The following is a 19,159-nucleotide window of genomic DNA, read 5'->3' on the forward strand; positions in this document are numbered from 1 at the left end:
AGAGTATTCATTTAATCATTTGAGCTCTTTATAAGCCATTCACATCTTTTACTGTATTATATTTTCTAATATATTTCACCATTTTTTCCTGTGTGTAGCTTCACAATTGAATCTTGTCAAATGTACTATTCCCATCTGCAACAGAAATTAATTCACGAGATCTAGTTTTCTTCATAGACTAGACTAGGTTTACTCGTTTTAAAGGTTGTAAAGGAAGCATTTATTCAGGCATAGGTTGAATTGAGTGATCACTAAAGTTTTTTTTTTCCAATTATAATTCAGGTCATTTTTTGCTTTTGCTCATAAGCCATTCATGGTGATGTGTGACTACTGTACAGCCTATGAAATAATTCTTTTTGTCACTGAGATTACAACTGACTTTAACCAATTTTCATTCAAATCTCTGAGGTAGATTTGTGGACCTTCCTTCTGTTTGCCTAAAACAATTTTTTTTTTTAGATTTTGCAAGGCAATGAGGTTAAGTGACTTGCCCAAGGCCACATAGCTAGGTAATTATTAAGTGTCTGAGGCCAGATTTGAACTCAGGTACTCTTTGACTCCAGGGCTGGTGCTCTATCCACTGCCCAACCTAGCCACCCCTGCCTAAAACTTTTTTAAAATGATTTATGGTTTCCATCTGGTGAGGATTTCAATAGTTTTACTGCATTGAGAAAAACTTTGTCCAGGAAAGTGGGGCTATCACATACATAGAAAAGATGTATGCTATATATGATGAAGCATGGATGTATTGGTTCTCGAAGTGTTTAACTTAATAGTAGTAGAACATCATCAGAACATCAGTAAAACATCATCATCAAACACAGATCTGTGTGACTCATTTCTATATAAAATTTTTATTAGGATGATTTACAAGCTTCTTAAAGTCATCCTTGTTTTAGGATATCAGTGAATAGGAAGAGAAGAAAGAAGGAGAGAATAGAAAATTTTTGATTCTGCAAAGCCATTGATAGAACAAAATGCTGCCTTAAAGATAGTTTTCTATCAAGATGTATTCCATATACACAGTTGATTCTTTTCCAACAAGAGAGCATTAAATATTCCTTGAAATATATAAGAATAACCTGTTGGTTAAGATATTTATCAAGGGAAATATGCCTGTCAAGGATGTGTGCGCCTGTAATGGAAGAGATCCAGTGCAGAGTTCAGATCGGAGGAAAATTTCCTGTAGATGTGCTCCAGTTGTCAAACGGCCAAATGCTGAGTACCCTCTATGCTGAGTAAAAATTAGTTTGGCCAAACAGTTCACATAGTCAAAACCAAGTGTATACTTATTGTCTGAACTACTGTATTTTCCCATAAATATGACCAGGTCTTATACTAATTTTTACTCCATTTTTTTCATGTATGACAATCTACATTTTTTCAGATACAGTCATGTCATCTTCTTCTGGAACACTGTCATAACTCTCCAAACCCTAATTTCTGACTTGAATTTCTTGCAACCCCATTTCCTATATACCCAATGGCCCCAATCTCTCATGTCCAGCAACAGAGGTGCTCCTTGTCCATGGAGCCTGCTCGTAGTGCATTGACAACACAGTCGGTGATTTTATCCCATGAATTCTTCACCCAGGTTACCACCTCCAGCAGGCTTGGCTTCACAGAATTCCCACACTGGTTTCTCTTCATTCTATTTTCAATGTAGTATTGATTTCCATGTGCAAATGGTCCTTGAATGGCTTGTTTATTGAATTATCAAGAGTCTGGAGATAGGCAGTCATTCCTGTGGGAGTCATTATTTGATCTTTTCTTCCCTCTGCAAGTAGAGGAGTATTGACTGAATCTCAGACTAGCTGACCTCTTTGACCACCTTGCAAAAAGAAGAGGCAGCATTAAATCGACCCACTTCGTTATAACTACTTGTGAACACCGGGCTTTTTTCAATTTCAAGTACATATATGAGGGGGCGGATAGGTGGCGTAGTGGATAAAGCACCGGCCCTGGAGTCAGGAGTACCTGGGTTCAAGTCTGGTCTCAGACACTTAATAATTACCTAGCTGTGTGGCCTTGGACAAGCCACTTAACCCCATTTGCCTTACAAGAACCTGAAAAAAGGGGGGGAAAAGCACATATGCCTGAGACTTGTTCAGTCTTATCTTTCTTGCCCTTAGTGATGATTAGAGGTGGAACTTTTGTTTGATCTAGACATTAATATAAGTGCACACGTTATTCATGTGTTGTGTCAGTATTCCGATTGGCCATTAGGCGTTAATTTTTGAGTTCATTTCATGGTAGTTTACCTCTTGTCTAAAGGCATGTGCTTGGTAAATACAAATACTTATTTATGATTTATATTATCATTTATTTTAAGTATTAATGTAAATAATTTTATTTAATGTATTAATGTTATTGTTTTATAATTCAATACATCTGTTGTGTGTTGTAACAGATATACTAAATGCATCCATCTGGCCAACAATTCTAACTGGGGTCTATTTGGGGCTATTACTTATATTGCAAACTCTCCTGAAAAATTATTCTAGGACATATTTTCTGGTTAGGTCTTTTTGTTTGTTGTTTGTGGTTTGTTTTATTTTTGTTTTTTCCTGGGGAAATACATTGTCCAACTATCTATATTCCATACTGTACACATCTCAAAAATATATGAGAAATTGCTCATCTTCTTTAATGACCCTAAATTTCATGAACTGAAGACTGAAGACCCCTTTGGGGTCTTTTGGGTGAGATTGTATGTGTATGATTCATTGAGTTATCCATTCTCTGAAGAATCACTCTGAGAATGGTGAATATTCATGTGGTGGATGTGATAGATTTCAAGAAATAACAACTAGGTTACTGCAAAGAAGCAGCTAGATGGTGCACTGATTGGTGGGGCTGGAATCCGGAAGAGACTCATCTTCCTGGCTTCAAATCTTTTCTCAGATACTTAGCTAGCTGTGTGACCTCCAGGCAAGTCATTTAATCCTATTTGCTTCAATTTTTTTCATCTGTAAAATGAACTGGAGAGGGAAATGGCAAACCACTGTAATATCTTTGCCAAGAAAAATTCAGCTGGGGTCATGAAGAGTCTGAAATGGTAGAACAGCAACAACAAATTTCAAAGAAAACCTAGTTACCATAAATGTTGTATATCATTGAGAAATAATGTAGTTTGTGTAGCTAAAGCAAGTGAAAACTGTTAGGCATTCACAAGCAATTTCTGTAGTAGTAAATCTGAATTGATAGGTCTTTAAATTTTAAGAATTCATTTAAATATAAATGCTGTTGTTGCTTAGATTCTCTACAGAGTTTCTTTTTTCTTCAGTTAATGGACTCAAGGATCATGGGGCTCCCAGGCCCCCCCCCCCCTTTTTTTTCTCCTTTAATGGACCTGGAACCCACTAATGAGTATGAGATTGTGGAACCATTCGATATTAGAGTAGGAACTAACCATAAAAGTAATTGCCTTCTTACTTTCCCTCTTCTTCTTTTCCCCCTCCCTGGATACATAATTCAGTCTTACTTTTTAGTTTTTAGACTAAAATTTAAGAACAAATTTATAGTCTATGGGATTTTAGCTCATTTTTTGGCTAATTAATAGATTAGTAATTTGAAAGGTTTTTAAAATTCAATCCATGAATTTAAATATATCACATTTTTAAAAGATGGAAATTAATGTGTACTTTTTCTTTTGTTCCTGCAAATCAGTTGTTAATTATTGAAAATTTTTAGTGTATTTAACATTCTGTCAGCATAGTGCATGAAAAATTGCCGATTTTATGGAAAAAATAACTTTGTCTTTAAAGGAATTTTTCTTCCATCTCTTGCATTCTCTCTCTCTCTCTCTCTCTCTCTCTCCCTCTCCCTCCCTCCCTCTCTCCCTCCCTCCCTCCCTCTCTCTCTCCATTCAGAATCTGCAACAGGAGATAAATCTGTATCCCATTCTTGCACAACTCCTTCCACATCATCTGCCTCTGGTCTAAATCCCACTTCTGCACCTCCAACATCTGCTTCAACAGTCCCTGTTTCACCTGTTCCACAGTCACCAATACCTCCATTACTTCAGGACCCAAATCTTCTTCGACAGTTGCTTCCTGCTTTGCAAGCCACCTTGCAGCTTAATAATTCTAATGTGGACATATCTAAAATAAATGAAGGTAAGATTTTCAACAGCATTTTATGCAAAAATAATAAATTTAACTCCAACATAAAATGATTCAGTATAGACAATTTAATAAAACACTGCAAATATCATCTAGAAGCAGGAAGCCTAAATACACTATCAAAGCCCTATATTCTATCTTGGGATAATTTCACATTATGGCTACCTCATCATATTGTTGACTTATTAAACTTTTAGTGTGCTGAAATGAAGGATGTCTCCTATCTTTTGTTTGCAGAGTTTTTTTTATTAAAAAAAGTTTGACTTTACATTCATTTCTTAAATTTCATCTTATTAGGTTCGATTCAGAATTCAAATTGTCTTGTTGTAGCTTGATTCTTCCCTATTGCATGAAGTTATCCTTTCTAGCTTTGTATATTCTGTAAATTTGGTAAGCATGACATCTTTTTGTTTTCCACATCACTAGTTAAAATGTTAAACTGTTCAGGGCTGAGCAAAGATCTGTGGGGAACTCCCATCAGAGACTTGTTCCAATTTGACATTGGATCATTAGTGGCTGTTTTTTGGATCCAGGTTTTCATCTGGTTCTGAATCCAACTAACTGCTTTTATCCAGCCCTCAGCTTTCTATCTTATGCATAATAATAATAATTATCAAGATTTGTGTATCTATTTAAACTATTACTTCAGTGAAATGAATTGTGTCGGTTATTTTGCATTCATTTTTTTTGTCTCTTAGCTTTGGGAATAATAATGAGTTGGATGTTTTTAGTTCTTACAGCAGCTGTGACACAAGCTTCACTGCAATCTATACTCCATAAGATTCTTACTGCTGGACCATCTGCTTTTAATATAACTTCTTTGATTTCTCAAGCTGCACAGCTTTCTACACAAGGTATTTAAGGTCTAATTTTTAGTAAGATTACTTTCTTGGTTATATCCTAGAATTCATTGTTATATTTAGAGTAACTAAGAAGTTTTCAGTTTTGAATAAGAAATCACTATGACACATAATATTGCTTTCTAGAGTTGTTTTTGGATAACTAAAGTATTTAAGAATATTTAGTCAAAATCAACTTTTGCTTTTAATTTATTTCTATTTCTGTATTTCTATTTATGTTCAATATGCACATATAAAGCCTCTGCTAAATTAAATCTTTTATTGGAAACTTGAATTGTTTTAGAGACATGTCACACAAAATAGAAATTTTAAAATATTAAATGAGTACATCATCAGCTTTTTGTATGAATTTATAGTAAATACTTTTCTTCTTTTACAGCTCAGCCATCTAATCAGTCTCCTATGTCTTTAACATCTGATGCCTCCTCCCCAAGGTCATATGTATCCCCAAGGATAAGCACGCCTCAAACTAATACAGTTCCTATTAAACCTTTGATAAATACACCTCCTGTATCATCACAGCCAAAGGTATGATGCTTAGAAAATATATGTTTATGCAGTGGCGATTTATTTACTGATTGCCGCCTTGAAGAAATATTTTTTCTTGGAAGTTAATTTATGCATTTTTAATTTCTGGGTTTGAAGAAAATGATCTCTGTTAAATGAAACTCGGGTAGAATAGTACCTTTGATCCTGAGGGAAATGGCATAAAGTTCAAAGTGATGTTATTGTGGGAAGATGAGAAATATTTGAAAGTCTAGAGCACTAAGCCTTTGAGATGATCATTGTGGATTCAGGAAGCAGTGTACCTGACTCTACTGGGGCATGTCACATTCCCATACCTCCTTTCCTCAAAGAATTTTATTGGGAGACATATGACTTTGTAAGGGGAGGAACATAAAGTGAACTTCAGAGCTCAAAGGACAATCTAATGCAAGAGAAAGGACACTGAATTGGCAGGCAGAGGAGTGGGATTAAATCAGATTTTCTGTTTACTAATTTTTTATCTTGAGCAAATCACTTAATATTTCTTAATCTCATTTTTCTCATCTGTAAAATAAAAGAAATTTGAACCAGCAAATTTTGAAATAAACTCACTTCTCTAAATCATGATCCTTTTGGTTCATTAGCCTCCTTTGACTGTTGAAGAGACTTAGTTACAGAGTTTGTATTTTTCTGTGGTCATACAGCTAGATAGTGACAAAATCTTGATTTAAATCCAGGCAGCCATATTCCTGCCTATCCCCAGTTGATATCCATTTATTTTTCTGTAAAGGTAAGCATTTTGAAATGGTTGTTTTGTTTTCCTTGGTGAATTTGCATTCATAAATAAAGTTTAGTAACACTCATTCTTGACTTGTTGACTAAGACATGTCACTATTGAAACTTTGTTGGTTTTGATAATGTTAAAAGCCTAAAATGCATTCTTTCAGACATTTGCTTTTGTAGTTAACATGTAGCTCAAAAAATGGGATTCCTTCTCTCCCAAGTTTTACAAGTTATGATTTTCATTACAATACTTATTAATAATCTGGTTGGAGTGTTACTTTTAAAAATATTTTATTTTAAAACTTCATTTTTCCCTCCTAATTAAATGTAGTATGAAACCTTAACTTTGTTTTAGCTTTATTGTCTTTTTTACCTTTGTATAATTTGTATCACTTTTATCAGATTCTGAACCCACCCCTGAATTGACTTGAAATCTAATGGTCTGTAATGTAAGAGTTTGTTGGGATTGAACAATATCCTCCAGAGAAGAGCACATTCCAGTCATTGAAGTCAAAAAGCTAATTTCTGTTAGTCAAGAAGCTTTGAATTAAACTCATGTTAGCATGGTACAAAGGAAAAGGCTTGACTTTGTGAAAGATTATTCAGATTTAAATTTTGCATAGCTTGGGCATTCTATAGTGTTCTTTTATTTTGCCTAGGGGCAGCTAGATGACACAGTGGATAGAATACTGACCCTGAATTGGGAAGACCTGAATTCAAATCCATCCTCAAAGCACTTACTATCTGTGTGACCTTGGGCAAGTCACTTTACCCTGATTGTCTCATATCCAGGACCATCTCCATTTGTCCTGATCCATATGTGACCACTGGACCAGATGGCTCTGGAGGAGAAAGTGAGGCTGGTGATTTAGCACAGCCCCCCCCTCACTAAGTTCCAAACCATGTGCTTGTCATGGCATCACCTCCCTGTTGCGGACTTCTTTGAGAATGAAGGAACAAAGTTCATTATTTTACCTTAAATTCAACAGTGAATTAATTCATCTATTGTTTCATATTTTTTAGTAATTTTAGTTCCTTTATGCAATATACACTAAGACTTTTTAATCTAAAACATAATTTTGTTGGTTCTTGAATCTAGAGGTTATAAAAATATAATTAAGTACTTGCTCTAAAAGAGAAGGTTGGTAACACTGATGTTTCAGGTTTAAAACAATTAACTCTTAAGCTCTTAGATTTGGAGCTAAAATAATCTCACTTTACAGATATGGAAACTTGAGATCCAGTGTTTTGTACCAAGTAATAAATGAAAGAATTAAGTTTGAAACTAGTCTCCAAATACACAAAATGCATTATAAAATGTTTAGCATTAGGAATAATAATAGATGGTTGTATGGGTTATGACACTTGGCATGTAGATCCTTTTTTTCCCCTTGGCTAATTAACCTCTCTGAGCCTTGATCTTCTCAACTGCAAATTAGCTATGTGGACTAGATTATCTCTAAATTACTTTCCATTTCTAAAAACAGTTTTTCCTGGGAGAACTAATATTTAGATGTCTAAGCTGAAATGTGTGCCTCTAGTAAATTTTATTCACAGTTAAGCCTCATGCCTCTTAATGTTTTTCAATGTTTATTATATTAAAATTATTGGTAATTATGAAAATTGATCACTTTATTACTTACAATAATACAATTACAGAGTTGGTAGGTTTCTTAGAAAGCATTAATTCAGTGCTGTTCTTTTAAAAATAAAAATAAAATCAAGCCTGGAAGAGGGTTGTAGTCGTTCAAGATCATATGCTATTTAGGGGCGGCTAGGTGGCAGTGTATAGAGCACTGGCCCTGGAGTCGGGAGTACCTGAGTTCAAATCTGGTCTCAGACACTTAGTTATGTGGCCTTGGGCCAGCCACTTAACCCCATTGCCTTGCAAAAATCTTAAGAAAAAAAAAGATCATATGCTACTTAAATGGCAGAGCCAGGATTAAATTCCAGTTCTTCTGTTAATGAATCTACTGATTCCTATAAAAGATTTGAAAAATGATTTTGAAAAAGATTTTGAAAAAGATTTGAAAATGTATAGATAGGAGACACTACATAAAATGGAAGGAAAATTAAGTGTATATAATAATGTATTACATGATGTTTTCTAAAATCATTAACACTAAGTCAAGAACTGTGTTCATAAGTCTTGCATAAAATATTAGTATTTGTACACTAAATGCTATTTATTTTTTCATTTTATAAATGAGGTAGAATTAAAAATTTTTTCTATTTCACATAATGATAATGTTACAGCCATATTCCTACCTATCCCCAAATCAGTCATAAAATTCATCCTTAAAGATAGAATTGGAAGAAAGACTCGATTATTGGCAGCTCGTTGATACAGTGTTGGCTTTAGAGTCAGTAAGACCTGGGTTCAAATGCCATCTCTGTACTTCTTAATCCTGTTTGCCTTGGTTTTCTTATCTTTAAAATGGGGGTTATATAGTAGCACTTACTTCCCAGGATTGTTCTGAGAATCAAATAAGAATTGTAAAGTGCTTTGAGGCCTGACATATAGTAAGCACTATATAAACATTAGTTATCACCACCACCACCACCATCAGTTTCTTAATTTTATGTCCTTAGTTTACATTTTTGTGCCCTTTAAAGCTTGGGAAAGTTCTAACTGTATTTTTGGACTTTAGGTTAGTACTCCAGGGGTTAAGCAAGGACCAGTCTCACAATCGACCTCTCAGCAGCCAGTATCTGTGGACAAGCAACAAGGTCATGAACCAGCCTCTCCTAGGAGTCTTCAACGATCAAGGTATATTTATATTGGGTCTGTGCCTTTTGTGTTATTCTCATGTAAAATAATCTTATTTTTTTAGTATCATGTCTATATAATTATTTCCTGAATCTTTGAAAAATGTAGTTTTCACTTCTTTTTTAAAAATAGAATAAAGTGTTTGCAGGTCAATTATACACAAAATATTGTGTAATGATATCTTAGTATCTTTATCATGGGATTTTGCTAAGATCTTTTTGAGAACCAAACTGAGTTGAAATTCCATTATTTCAGCCATATTATGCCATAGAAATTGAATTGAAGGCAGAAGACAAAGTTCAAATCCCTGCTTTGCTACCTACTTGGTCAAGTACCATCCTTCTGAAGTCACACATCTAAATGAATCTTATATTTATTTGTTGAGATGCTGCATACTTATACCTTTTCTCAGAACATCTTTAACATTGGGGCAGCTTGGTGATGTAGTGAATTGAGCACTGGCTTTGAAGTGAAGAGAACCTGAGTGCAAATAGGTCACCCAAACCCAATTGCCTGTTCTTCTTGGCCTCTCTTCCCTCCTGCCCCCACCCCCCAAAAGAACAATTTTTAAATCACTCTTGGAAGCTGTATATAGCACAGATTTTTAGATGTCATTTTAAAATTTATTTTACACATACATGCCACCAGTACAATATCCAAAAAAATCAGATTTTACAAATTAGAGTAAATCATGCAACACTAGGATAAGTGAACAATCTTATCAATATTGTCACGAATTTATGATTTTTTTTCTTGCCTTTTAAAAATTATTTTATTATTGTCTTTCCAGTATGCCCCACTTCATTTCCATTCAAGAAATAAGTATTTTCTCTGAAGTGTAAACTGTTATGGTACCTTCATGAATATGTTGATTATACTTTAAAATATTTAAATTTAAAATAATTAAATATATTTTTGTAGCTTACAAAGCACTTTTTGTGGCAAAAGCCCTGTGGAAAGTAATTAGCTATGTCTATCATTTGCATTTTATAATTGAGAAAAAAAGGAAGTTCTAAAAGTTGTTGACTGCTGTTACTTGGTTATTAAATGAGAGAGCCAGGATTTTCACCAGTCCCATTGTCCTGCCCACTACACATTCATTGTTGGAATTATGTAATTGATAGGATTTATAATACAGGTAGTATTAATATCTAATTTTTGTGCTGTGCCCTTGGGGGGGGTGTACACACTTATACATATATACTTACAGATTTTTATAGATTTATAGATTTCAGAATCAGAAGGAAAACAGTAAGATTAAGGAATATTAAGACACCTTCTTAAAAAAGTTGGGGCTTCAGTGGAAATTTGAAGGAAACCAGGGAAGTTAGAAGGTAGAGATGACAAGAGAGAGCATTTCATGCATGGAAGACAGCCAGAAAAACTAGAGTCAGGAGAGATAGTGTCCTATTCAAGGAACACCAAGGAGGCCAGTGTCACTGGCTTGCTGATACATATAAGGGAAGTTGTTATAAGAAACCAGAAAGATAAGTTATGAAAGATATTGAAAAGACCACAGTGGACTTTTATTGTTACTGGCGGTAACAGGAACTAGAGTTTATTGAATGCCTAGGATGTTCACATTGTCATATCTGTATTCTGTGATCAGTTTGACAACTTTGAGTAGAGGATGGATTAGAGTGAGGAGAGATTTGGAATAGGGAGACCAATCTGCAAGCTGTTGCAATGTCTAGTCTAGCCATGACAATATGAACCAGAGTGGTGGCAGTGTCAAAGCAGGGAAAGAATTGTATGGATGAAAAGTGACAAAGGTAGAAACAATTAGATTTGATTATTAGATATGGGTAGTAAGAATGTGTGAGTAGTTGAGGTTGACATGTGAACTGGGGACACTGGTAGTACTCTGAGCAGTGATAGGGAAGTTAGGAAGAGTTGGAAGGCTTTTGTGAAAAGTTAGTTTTGGACATTTCTTTTTAAAAATATGGGACATCCAGTTTAAGATGTCTAATACCCTTAGACAAAGTAAAGGAGATAGTAGCAGTAAGCATCTAAGTGTTAAGATGAGTGGATAAGGAAAAACTTTGGCTAATGGGTTCAAATTTTTTAAGTGAAATGAAACAGAAAGAGGGATGACCTGGAAGGAAAAGCCTTTAAAGAATGGGACAGTAGGGGTACCTGAGTTCAAATCTGGCCTCAGACACTTAATAATTACCTAGATGTGTGGCCTTGGGCAAGCCACTTAACCCTGTTTGCCTTGAAAAAACCTTAAAAAAAAAAGAATGGGACAGTAAGTTAATTAGGAATGTGTTGCTTTCCTGCAGTGAGGGCCCAGTGAGATTATGTGAGCCAGTTTTGTAAGGAATCTTGCTAGTCCATTGTTAGAATTTTCTCCAGCTTTGTTTAGCGGATTTGATGAGGATCAAAGACAGTATAGAGGATGGTAGAAATAATATGAGATAGGATAAAGGGGCAAGGGATTTGAGAGAAGGTGGCAGTGTATAGTGCAACAAATTTGCCAAAAGGTCAAGATAGGAAAGGGAAGAAAGAGTGCAGCCAGTGCAAGTGTGTTGACCTGGGGAAAAAACTCAAGGAGCACTTGGAGACAGAGGTAGTAACAAAAATTAGGGGTTGGAATTGCAAGGCTGAGGGAAATACTGAGGGATAGCAAAATTATGATCAGATAAAGGATTTTCAGATTTCATGAATATGCATGTCGAAAACTTAGGGTTGATGGCAAGATCCAAGAGTATGACCATCTCTATGTACTGGATGAGGTCAAGGGAAATGAGGGTTAAGGGACCTATTATTCTCAAAAGGAAAAAGTGTCAGGTTTGTACGAGTTGGGGGAGACACAGGCAAAATACATACTGTAGATTTTATTCATTTCATATTTTTATTTTAAATTACATCTTTTATGTCAGATAACTCATCTATTCTTTTACATCAAATAATGTTTGGTAATGCCTACCTCACTAATTCTTTAACCCATTCAGACACAAAAATCTTAAATAAAATATCAAGAAAAGTAGACTTAACTAGGCTTTTTTCTTTTTAAATTTTATTTATTTAAGGCAATGGGGTTAAGTGGCTTGTGGTCAGATTTGAATTCAGGGCTATCTGACTCCAGGGTCAGTGCTTTAACCACCATGCCACCTAGCTGTCCTTTTTTTTAAAAAATTTAAAAAATAGTAGAAATTCTAATTGATTGAATAATACTTCAGATTACTTGATCTTCATTAAATTTTTGTAAACATAGAGTGTTCCTTTAACATAAGTTGGATTCTAGCTTTTTCCTTTTTTTCTTTTTTTTAACAAGATAGTGTATTCTTTTGCTTTTTATATTGAAGTTGATCCCAGAAATAGTGCCATCTGTTGTTCAGGCCATCTTCCCATTTAAGAAACCAAACCTTTGCTCAGAACTGTACATGGGGTCATGAAGAGTAGGACACATCTGAAAATGATGAACAACAAGAAGAAAATTTAATTCTGAATGTAACATGATGATACCACTATTGAACAACACTGCTATAACAAGTCATGAAGATGCCATATGAAGATGTTCTACTGAAGGAATCTGAGGTTCAGTCAAACTGAGGTTTGGCTAAGGCACTATAAGAAGAGTGAGAGGGATACAGACTTTTAAAAAAAAAACAAGTAGTACAATTTGGGGCAGCTAGTTAGTACAATGCCTTGGAGTCAGGAGGACCCAAGTTCAAATTCAGTCTCAGACACTTGATACTAGCTGTGTGACCTTGAACAAGTCACTTAACCCCATTGCCCTACCTCCACACCCCCCCACCCCCATAGCACAATGGTCTGCTGAATCCATATTTTTGTCTTAAAAATCTTATTTATAAATTATCTATTTTCCTTGGACCTAAAATATGATAATTTTTAAAACATTTTTATTATGACACTTGACAGCCATTTCAGAACACTTATCAACTCTTTAGAAACAAACTGAAATATTCTTTCTTTCTTTCGTATTTTCTTGCAGTAGTCAGAGAAGTCCGTCTCCTGGTCCAAATCATACTTCTAGTAGTAATGCACCTAATGCAACAGTTGTACCACAGAATTCATCTGCCCGACCTACATGTTCATTAACACCTACCCTAGCAGCACACTTCAATGAAAATCTTATAAAACACGTTCAAGGATGGCCGGCAGATCATGCAGAAAAGCAGGTATGTACATGTCTTAAATGACAGAATATGTAGGACTTTGGGGTGGATATTTAAAATAAGTTCATTTCTTTTTCAGTTTTCTTCATAAAAACAAAGCTCTTTATAGAAACAGATTTTTTTTCAAGCTATATTTAATGTGATTAAAATTTATAAGAAAATATAGAAGATCTGACCTGCAATAAGTACAGGTTTCTCATTTCATTGTAAAGTGGAGGCCAAAATAACTATGTGGTCATGTTAAAGGAGACAGTGAATTGTCTTGTAAATAACACACTGCTGAAACATCAGGCAATCTGCTTACAGTATTATTAGGTATGTGCCACACACAAATAAACTTCATACATGGAAGTGATGTCCAAGTACTTGGGACTCAGAGGGGCAGAATCATTGCTGAGGTGAGGAGCACATCAAAGTGATGTTATTTGAATTGTACTACAATGAATGGTGAAGCAGATAGAGAGGAGATGGCAGTGGGTCTAGCATCTGAGAGGCAGGGAAATATGGATTATATAAAGACAGTGTCCCCTGGTCCTAGACTGGAGTGTAGATGGTGGGGAAGGAGATAAGAAAGCTAAGAATGTCATCTGATTGGGGAGGACCTTGAATAGTAAGCTAAGGAATTTGTTAAGCTAAATGTTTGATAAACACATAAATTTTCCTTGATTTAAAAAAAAATGTTTCAAGCAATGGACGTATTAAAGGTGAGAATTGGTAGATTATCAAAGCAGTTTAATCTATTAAATAAAACTTTATTGCCTCAGAAATTTGCCTATTTTTCTTCATTAATTGAAGTTAAACTGGGAAGCAATAAAGTTCTTCAGTATCTTAATTTCAGTACTTTCCAGGAGGTTCAAAGAAAACCTACTTGAAGAAATTTTTACCGATTTGCCTATATATCTATATATCTATATCTATATCCATATCCATATATCTATATAATTTCTCTCTCTATCATGCATTCTTTATCATAAAATATCAAGTGAAATCATTTGTAGTTTTTTTATCCTTTTTTACTATATCATTGTATAATAGTGAAAATTAATGTCACTACTTTACATTTGTGTTCTAGTTTTCTAAAAGCCATATTTATGTTCTACTTTTCCTCCTTTTCCCAAAGACAATCAAAAATAACCTAAAAGTAAGGTAGAAGCAATTTTTATTGACATCTTTCTGGTCCACCCTCTTAGCAGATAGACAATTCAAAGAAATTTTTCTTATGCTTATGGATTTTTTTAATAGACTGATATATGTGAAAGGAGGCCAGGGGGTGTTTATTATTTTTGCTTAGAATAACAATGAAGCTTGGTGTGATTACATTTCTCTACTTGCCATGACAACATTAGAAAAACCATCCAACCATATACCATTCATAAAAAACAAAGCTTTTTATAGAAACAGATTTTTTTCAAGCTATATTTAATGTAACTAAAATCCATAAGAAAATAATAGAAGATCTGACCTGTATTGAGTATAGGTTTCAAAATTCATTGTAAAGTGGAGGCCAAAATAACTTCTATATTAATTCCAAACATTTTAGCTTAAGGTATAAGTAGAGTACAGAACAGTTTTAATTTCTCCTATTTATTAAGATGTCATAAAAACCAGCCTTAAGGTTAAAAGTTAAGATTGAAGCTTAAAATTCAGGTCCCTAGGATTGATGGTAAATTGGAAAGTCACGTAGTCGTTTCTAGTCATAGGCTCTACAACAAATGAATTTTTTTTTTATATTTTCTTGAGACCAGATTTTCATAGCACAGACTAGAGGTGCACATTTCATTTTCAGTGCCTGTAGCATTTGCTGATTCAGCAGGATATGTTTTGAGAAAATATGATTACTGAATCTAGTAACTAACATCTGTTGTTCAAGTATCCCTAATTCCACTTATGGCTCGATCCATCAATTAAGTGAAATCTTATTGAAGTAAATTTCTGTGATTTGGAGAAGTCTGGCTTAGACAACTCCTCATGATTTTTTTTTCTCATGATTTTCAACAAAGGAATTCTGGCTTTTAACATTTATAGTAAGGTTCCCTGTGATATGTATGGTTCCCTTAGTGCCCCTAAAGACAGCCTTTAACTCTCTTTGCTACTCTAAGCTATTAATTTATATTTCCTCCAGTTATTAATCCTTCTTGATTAAAATCTCATCTGTCCGGGTGGCTAGGGTGGCGTAGTGAATAGAACACCGGCCCTATAGTCAGGAGTACCTGAGTTCAAATCCGGCCTCAGACACTTAATAATTACCTAGCTGTGTGGCCTTGGGCAAGCCACTTAACCCCATTTGCCTTGCAAAAATAAAAAAAAATCTTAAAAAAATAATCATCTCATCTGTTATGCTTTTGAGAGCATGGAGAATAGATAGAAATCTCTTAGTAAAATTTTACTTTTTCTTTTGATGTTATATCCTTTATTTAATTGCTGTATAATCCCATGCTACAGATTACTGCTAGTTGAATAATTTTCAATAACTTTCAAAAGTTAAATACTTTTCAATAAAAGTACATTATCCCAGTATTAAAGTCGTTTTTGTGTACCTAGGCATCAAGATTACGTGAAGAAGCTCATAACATGGGGAGTGTTCATATGTCAGAAATTTGTACTGAATTAAAAAATTTAAGATCTTTAGTCCGAGTATGTGAAATTCAAGCAACTTTGCGTGAACAAAGGTAAGATTTCACTCAGTATTTGTCTCTTTTTTTTTTAAATCCTGTGCCTTGTTTTCAAATATGTTGTTGACCATAATCATAAATTCTTAATTCTCCTAGTTTTCCATTGACATATTTTTACCATGTTCAAATAATTAAATAATATTTCAATTGAGATCTAAACTTAGGTTTATTCAGTTTCTTAGTTTTAAAATGCTATGTGTGACTTGGGACAAATAATAATTTTGATATGGTGGCATTTAGTGAAGCAGTGGTCATGATGTGTACTTCTATTGATACTAGGTTGACTCAAAAACATCTGTCATTGATCACCTGAAATCAGATTGAACTCCATTTGTTAGTTGTCTCAGTTGAGTGCTAAATTTCCTACAATACACATGTTTCATTGCTCTCTTGTTGTGTTTTTAATTCTGTGGTTTTTAAGAATGAATATTACTTCAAGGAAACATGCAAAAATTGTAGCTCTTAAAGAGCACACTTCAATGACTATTAGATATTGCAGCTGCTATTGATGTGGGGAAGTCAAGCATTTAAATGATCATTCAAGTCCACAATGAAACAGGATAAGTTACATCAAAGCACAAAGGAAAATGCCGTCAAGAACTGACAAACTGTTGCTGAAAAACAGTCAGATTAATCCCCGGAAAACAAGTCAGAGGCCTTCAGAGAAACGTGGCAACTGGAAGGGCTGTAATTTATACCTCTACAATGCAGGATAGGCTTTTTGAAGTTGGAAGAATAGCAAGAAGAAGTTTAGTTTTGTTTTTTTTTTTTTAATCATCTATTACTCCTTGCAGTGAAGAAAAAACAAACTTTTGTCACAAGCAAGACAGTATAAAGACTAGAGAACTGAAGGTTGGAAAGAGATTGCAAATGTTTTACTGATGAAATTCACATTTTCATTCAAGTATATGCCAGAACTCTTGTCAGAAGACATCCAGATGAGCCTTATAAGATCAGAGGCATCTTTGTCAGACATAAAATATACACCCCCCAAAAACAGTTTAGGGGGGGGGGTTTCTTTCTAGTATTCCTGGAAGTCTTGTTACCATTGAGAGAATGGTGAAGTCTGATAGATATATTCCTATATTGAGAAGCAGAATTATAATAATAATAATTCCCAAATGGAGATGGACTATTGCACCATGCCTTTCATCATGCCAAGAGATGGAGATAAACATGCTTCAGTGACCTGGGAACTTGCCTGATTTAAACCCCACTGAAAACTTATGGGATGATTATAATCAAGGCTAGACTTGGAAAAATGGACTGTTCATCAAAGGTATGCTTAATATCCAATGTGATAAACGTGTCCTTTCATGATGAAGAGAATTAAGGTATATGTTTCAAAATCTTGAATCCAATGCCCAGTCATATAAATGATTGTGGCAAATTAGAACATATTACATATTAAATTTTTGCATTTAAAGAGATTAAAAGTTGTAAGGTGTGTTGTATAAGCCAATAAATTTAATTACTTTACATTGTCCTTGATAATTTGTACATTATTATACTTCCATGCCACAAGAATATTGCCTCCTTTATTTTTATGTATTTTAACACAAAATAAACGTTTCATTACACTTGTTGTCTGTCTTGCACAGCAACTTTATGAAATTTCCCAAGGTAAGTACATGTTTTCATTATTGAGCTAGGGAATGTGGGTGATGCCATTTTTAAACTTTCTGCCTGTTTTAGGGATGAGTTTGATGGTTAAGCACTTTTGTGTGTGTGTGTATTTGACTGTAGCTACTTTTATAGAGATTTGTTATGGTTGTGCTTGGACTGAAATATTTTGTAAGGTTCTTTTCAAATCTACAATGATTCTATAATTAGGACCACTGTTCACACTACTTACCATTTGTTTTACTTTAAGTCAGTCACTCTGGATAAGTTCCATCTTCTCCTGGAACACCAAAGAAACATATTGTAGAAACTCATGTGCTATTTCTGGTAGAGTGAGGAAAGAAGGAAATTTACTCCTAAGCACTGAACTATCTGCATATACTTTTTGGCAGGGAATTTTGTCCATTCTGGGAGACGTGTGAAATTGGTGCTAATTTGCATTAAAATAACTTCATTTTTCATTAAACAGGGATAGAAAATATGGCATATCTTATTTATAATAATCATATCTAAAATACAATTAACCTAGATATCCTTCAGTAAATGTTATAGTATCTTTTCAGATAAAACAAATTTCCCTTAAAGGTCATTTCATTCAAAAAAATTTTGAACATTTAGTATGAATTGCATCATTTCAGGGCACTAAGAGTGATTTACAAAGAAGTCTTATGTTACTCCTGCCTTTTTAAAACTGTGGAGAAAAAAAGGAATATATTTGAAGTAAATAACAGTACTATCCAATAAATAAGTGCCAAAGTGAGTGTCTACAGATGATAAATAGTAAAGTAACTAGAGGAAGACGATGTCATTGTGGACCAGAGTATTAGGTCATGAGACATCCTAGAGAAAACTTCCTCAGGGCAATATCTTCTTGGTCAGTACCATGGCTTCTCTTTCTGCCTCTGAACTGTTTCCACCAACCCAACTCCAACAGGAATCAGGAGTCGATGTTCTATAACAACAACCTATCTGTAAAAAGTTCCTGCACTTGCACTGATCTCTCAGAATGTACATGTTCTTCCAGGAAAAGTATTTGATATCACAGGCACCTCCTAGTTCTAAACCCTGGTGAAACTAGTCTTTGGGAGCGGGAGCCCAGAAGAAAGGGACAGAAGAGGATGGAGCTTTATTGTTTTTTAATTTTAGTCTACTACATTACCTTTAAATTCTGAATTATTTCCTCCCCTCTTCCCTAACCATTGAACCACTTGTTGTAACACAAAATGGAGAAAAAAGGGGGGGAAAGCCGATCAGTTGGCTTTTTTTCTGTCATCTTTGGAAACAACCTTCTACATTTAAACCCTTCCATTACTTCAGTACCCTTATCTATTCCTCCTCCCAAGTTTGTGGAGTCATTAGATTATAAAAAAGGAGTTTCCCACTCTAGTGAGTTCGCTGAAGAAAATAAAGGCAGTTCTAGGTAATTAAAAATGTTGAAAGTATAAGTAAAAACTGATGCTTTTGAGCATAAATGTTTGCCTGTAGATCCCAAAAAAATACTCAGCTTCTAGAACAGAGTTCTCAATTTCTGTCATGGATCCCTTTAGCAATCTGATAAAATCTTATTGACCTTTTTTGCATTATATTTTTAAATTATTGAAAGAAATCTTAATTTCAGTTAGAGATTAGTGAAGATAAAGCATATTTATCAAGTTCAAGGATCCCCTGAAATCTTTACATGGGTCCAAGGTTAAAAATT

General features: G+C 34.4%; 1 protein-coding gene across 3 annotated transcripts in view; it reads left to right on the plus strand.

Moving 5' to 3' along the window:
* The window catches only part of WAC (WW domain containing adaptor with coiled-coil), a 117,295-nt gene that overhangs the window by 93,737 nt on the left and 4,399 nt on the right, over window positions 1-19,159 (plus strand). For all 3 annotated transcript variants that reach the window (XM_074193057.1, XM_074193058.1, XM_074193056.1), the window contains 6 exons: window positions 3,873-4,118; window positions 4,856-4,978; window positions 5,364-5,512; window positions 8,905-9,023; window positions 12,982-13,168; window positions 15,707-15,834. In XM_074193057.1, the coding sequence (XP_074049158.1) occupies window positions 3,873-4,118; window positions 4,856-4,978; window positions 5,364-5,512; window positions 8,905-9,023; window positions 12,982-13,168; window positions 15,707-15,834 (952 nt within the window). The remainder of the gene's footprint in view (window positions 1-3,872; window positions 4,119-4,855; window positions 4,979-5,363; window positions 5,513-8,904; window positions 9,024-12,981; window positions 13,169-15,706; window positions 15,835-19,159) is intronic.

This window comes from Macrotis lagotis, chromosome 7, assembly GCF_037893015.1.
Source record: "Macrotis lagotis isolate mMagLag1 chromosome 7, bilby.v1.9.chrom.fasta, whole genome shotgun sequence".
In the NCBI taxonomy this organism is placed as follows: domain Eukaryota; kingdom Metazoa; phylum Chordata; class Mammalia; order Peramelemorphia; family Peramelidae; genus Macrotis; species Macrotis lagotis.